Consider the following 4,825-nt stretch of genomic DNA (forward strand, 5'->3'; position numbering starts at 1 on the left):
ATATGTGTACGCTCTTTGTTGTCAAATGCCTTAAAATAAGACATAAACAATATTTTTTTTTGTGTAAGAATTGAGCTCATTATCTCCTTACAGATCGTACTATATTGAAGGCTTTATAAAGAAATAGTAAGCCCAACTACTTGATATATTGTAAAAGGCTTTACAAAGAATAGTAGGCCCGACTACACGATATATTGAAGCATAATTTATTCAGTATCAGAATTGGGCTTCTGACCTCCTTATACAGTTTTATAAAAGATATTGACATTTAAATATTTGTTTATTTATCAATAAAAAAAAGATATTGGGTCCAACAGTTTTATATTAATGAAGAGAGTAAAGTAAGAGAGAGAAAAGTAGAGAGAGTGATGTTTCCATTTTAGAAACTGTTTCATTTTTAATGGGACAACCCAAAAGGGAAAACGTTGCATTTCTAATAGGACAGAGGGAGTATATTGAAGCAATATTGTGAGATCGGGTTGGTCCCATTATGCTGGAAGGCCCAAATATAGGCCCATCATTCAAATCAGTAGACAATGTTTTAGATTTTTTTGCTGCTTCGAGCCAAAGTTGAGAGCATGAAGTGTAGGGTCAATCTTATCTTTGTGGCAATAAATGTGGAAGGGCATTGAAAGCATTTCACAAATTATTGATCTCAATAGGCTGCACCTCTGAAAAGTTGCAATTCTCAATTGTGAAATCAGAGTGGTTTATTTCATCTCTCAATAATAAATTCTGTGCAACAAATTGGTTGTTTTCTTTCTTTGAAAGAGTTTTAAGCATGGCGGCTTATGGAGCTCTACTTTCTCTTATGCAGATCATAGATACCCTCGAGAAACATCCTTCTCCTCCCATTTTTATCGACACAAAACAAGTTGAATCTCTCACTCAAATTGTTACCTTCTTGCTGGAGTTTCTTGATGTTTATATTTCCCCTGTTGTTGTCGATGGCCGTAGAGCTGATCCATTGGAACGTCGCATTGCTGATGCAGTTTATAAAGCTGAGGACGTTATCGAATCCCAGATTGTGCGTCAAATTGATAGCCATAAAGCCGATCCGTTGGAGAGTCGTATTGAATCTTCAATACGCGGGAAGAGAAGTAGTTTTCTCAACTTGTTTCGAGGTGTATGTGGATGCACAAGCGCAAGCCCAGCAAGCCCAGCTACCGAAGAAGAATACTTCTACAGCAGTATGCAAGAAGTGATAAAAGAAATGAATCTGATCAAGAAAGAAGTCATGGAGATTGAAGCCGTTGCTCAGCTGCGCAGACAGGCCTCTTCGATTCCTGTTGGCCCCTTAACGAATTCTTCCATTGTGAAGGACAACATGATGGTGGGCTTTGATGAAGTGTTTCTCGAGGTCTTGGATAAGCTCACTGGATATCAACTCAGCCGCGAAATCATCCCCATCACGGGGATGGGCGGAATTGGTAAGACCACTCTTGCCCGAAGTTTATTTCAGAATGCACTTGTTAAGGATCATTTTGATATTCGTGCTTGGACTACAATTTCTCAAACTTATAATGTTAGAGAAACACTTAGACAAGTTCTTTTCCATGCAAGTGGTGATTCAAGTGGTGATCTGAGTGAGGAAGAATTGGGAGAAAAATTATACAAGTTTTTATATCGTAGGAGGTATCTTGTGATAATGGATGATATATGGAGTGTTAATGTGTGGGAGAAGATCAAATTTTTCTTTCCTGATAATGGAAATGGGAGTCGAATAATCGTGACAACTAGGCTGTCAAACTTGAGTTTTAAGTTGAATGAGTCTTATAGAGTTGATATGAATTTTTTAGATGAAGCTAATAGTTGGGATTTGTTTTGCAAAACTGTATTTGGGAAAGAAGGTTGTCCTCTTGAGTTCGAGGAAATTGGGAAGAACATTGTAGCAAATTGTAAAGGGCTTCCTTTATCAGTTGTTATGATAGGACGCCTCTTGGCGAAATCTCAACGCACAAGAGAATATTGGATGCTTATAGAGCAGAATTTAAATTCAATTGTTATCAACACTAATGATAAATTTTGCTTGAAAACATTGAGGATGAGCTATATCTATCTGCCAAACTATTTGAAGCCATGTTTTTTATATATGGGTATTTTTAAAGAAGATAGTAGTATCCGTGTGTCAATGCTCGAGAAACTTTGGGCTTCTGAAGGATTTTTAAAACCAAGGAGTGGGAAAAGTTTGGAAACAATTGCGCAAGAAAACTTGAAGGAGTTGGTTGATAGAAATCTGGTTTTAGTTGATAAGTTGGGGTCTATTGGAAATGTCAAGTATTGTAAAATTCATGATTTATTGAGAGATTTATGTTTGAAAGAAGTTGGAAAGGAAATGTTTTATCATTTTTTTAACAGAGATAGTCTGATATCTTCACATGCTCGTCGGGTTGTTGTTGTTGACAATGGATATTTTTTACGCGATAGATTACCGAGCTCTCCTTCATGTGCTCGCTCCATAATATTTGAATATTATCGTACCAATGAATGCTGGCGTAGAAAAGCTCCACTGCCTCACAATTGTAGATTGTTGAGGACATTCAAAGCATACAACAATGATGGTGTTGCGAGTGATAATTATCTCCTAGATAATGTGTTTAAATTGGTGAATTTACGTTACCTTGCTGTTAAGGCTACTCAGAATTCCGAGATCCCCTCTTCAGTTCATTTGCTTTGGAATCTACACACACTGATTATTCATTGTCCGGATGATTTTATTGTACCAATTGAAAATTTGAAATTGCATCGACTACAGCATCTCGTGTTTTGTAATCGCAAGGTGATTCTCCCAGTCCTAGATCCTCGCATTGGGGACGACGATGACAGTGCTATTATGGAGAATCTACAGACAATCAGGGGAGTAAAGAATTTGTTTTTGGATGAGGAGGTGGTTAAAAGGATTCCCAACATGAAGAAATTGTGTCTAACGTACATACGACGATGTGAAACAAATGGAGGGAGATAACTGTCTCAGCCATCTTCAGTGTTTGAGTAAATTGGAAAACTTCCGCTGCTCCATCGGTGATGGATGCGGTAAGTATTTGCAGAGTATTAGGATTCCGCACTCGCTCAAGAAGTTATCGATTATATGCCGTTTTGATCTGGAGGTGGAAGACATAATATCCAAAATTGGTTCGTTGCCCCTTCTTGAGAAGTTTGAATTAAAGCGTGGTTGGTTCAGAACAGGTAAGTGGGAAACAACAGAAGGCCAATTCCCAAGCCTCAAGTTTCTACTATTGTTTTCTTGTGGTGGTCTAAAAGACTGGATTGTGTCGGACGATTCTCATTTTCCGATCCTCCAGAAGCTTCATCTTTATAACTTAAGTCACCTGAATGAGATCCCATCCGCCGTTGGAGAAATAGCAACGTTGAAATCAATTAAATTGGAATTTTGCAATGAATCAGCGGTGGTGTCAGCTAAAAAGATAGTAGAGGAACAAGAGGATTTATATGGAGACCAACTAGACCTTTATGTTCAAACAATAGTTTATGAGAAGCAAAAGGAACTGAAGAGCTTGGCAACTGCCAACTTTGAAGTGAATTGGTTTTAGAGTATTTTGCATCGCAGTCCGCCTACAACAAGTAAGAATTATGACCTTAATTAATGCTACAGATTTTTATTCTTTAAATTCTTATTTGATTAATTCTTTATGTTGATATTGTGGCTGTGGAGACTGAGAGCTAAAGGGAAGGATTGAAGAGACATATATAAAAAGCTGTTACAACTACTTTGCAACGGTCATGAAAGTTGTTTTCAGATTGGTGGATTATTCGATTTTGTTGAAGCAGTTATCGTGTGCAGGGTTGTATGTATATTCTTTCTTGTTATAGTTGTATCACCATCTTCTTTAGCTAGATAAGAGAAAAAGACAGGGATTCATCGTGCGGTTATGAGCTCATCTTGTTTGTAATTTGTGATTGATCGTTTGACAGTGAATAAAAACCACATCATGCTTAGAAATGGGTTCAATTAGGGGTCATATCCATTGTTCAGTTTCCGAGATACATTTCTGTCAAGCCCTTGAAGTTATCAAGGCCCGCACTATTCATATAAGAAATAGCCAAAAACAAATCTGTGGATGGAGGTGGTTTTTAAATCTTTGGCAATTAATTACTCCAAGAAATGGTGGCTTAGTTACAGCTCTACCCCTGAGGCCCTCACCATCAATTTTCCCCTCCTTTACCACATTCACAAATCAATTGAACTCTAGGCAAATCCACGCTTGCTCGATGGCGCTGTGGAGGAGCTGCTCGACGATGATGTGGAGAAGTGAGCAGAGAGATTAAGAAGAACGTTGGGTGCTGGGGGCGAGGCGGCGGCAGCCGCTAGACGCCGGCGAGGCGCCACGACAGACGAAGGAGAGTGAGATCTAGATGGAAGAGTGAGGAGTGGTAGACTGACGCAGCGGCGGCGGCGACGCAGCAGCAAGAGTTGGTGCAGGAGATGATAGCGATTGAATAGAAGAAGGAGAGGAGATGAGTCGGACAGCGATTCAAGCACTAACGGTGCTGAATCGAAGCCGAGTGAGCAGACCCGAGCGACTGGACGACGATGAGCAGGGGTGGCGCGGACGAGATGGCCACATCTGCTATTAGTTTGCTGTGAAATCTGGGTTTATAAGAGGTTCCACACCCCGCATGGAAGAAAATAACTTCCAGAAAGTTTACTGAAATTTGAAGGAGATCGGCAGAATTCAGCTCCGTCTCCGACGCGTTGTCGCCTGCCGTGCAGATTATCTTGTTTGATATTTGGGAATTTAAAATTTTAAGGTCATTTTCGTCAAAAGATATTAAATGTAATAAATTAATAAATTATTTGCAGGCA

The 4,825-nt window shown here is 39.3% G+C and overlaps 1 protein-coding gene across 3 annotated transcripts; it reads left to right on the plus strand.

Moving 5' to 3' along the window:
• Positions 1–662: 662 nt before the first annotated feature.
• On the plus strand, positions 663–4,825 carry LOC125204339 (putative late blight resistance protein homolog R1B-23). 3 transcript variants are annotated; one of them, XM_048102969.1, is made up of 3 exons: positions 769–874; positions 993–3,582; positions 3,674–4,825. In XM_048102969.1, the coding sequence occupies exon 2, from the start codon at positions 1,193–1,195 to the stop codon at positions 2,963–2,965; it is 1,773 nt and encodes a 590-aa protein (XP_047958926.1). In that variant the 5' UTR covers positions 769–874; positions 993–1,192; the 3' UTR covers positions 2,966–3,582; positions 3,674–4,825. The 3 variants fall into 3 exon arrangements, with proteins under 3 accessions (XP_047958925.1, XP_047958927.1, XP_047958926.1); XM_048102968.1 differs by having other exon boundaries at positions 663–3,582; XM_048102970.1 differs by lacking the exon at positions 3,674–4,825 and having other exon boundaries at positions 663–1,430; positions 2,428–2,477.

Source organism: Salvia hispanica, chromosome 2 (assembly GCF_023119035.1).
Source record: "Salvia hispanica cultivar TCC Black 2014 chromosome 2, UniMelb_Shisp_WGS_1.0, whole genome shotgun sequence".
NCBI classification, from domain to species: Eukaryota; Viridiplantae; Streptophyta; class Magnoliopsida; order Lamiales; family Lamiaceae; genus Salvia; species Salvia hispanica.

What these genes read in the sequence shown, in the direction of transcription:
- LOC125204339 (XM_048102968.1), top strand. Translation starts at nt 782, where the DNA reads ATGGCGGCTTATGGAGCTCTACTTTCTCTTATGCAGATCATAGATACC.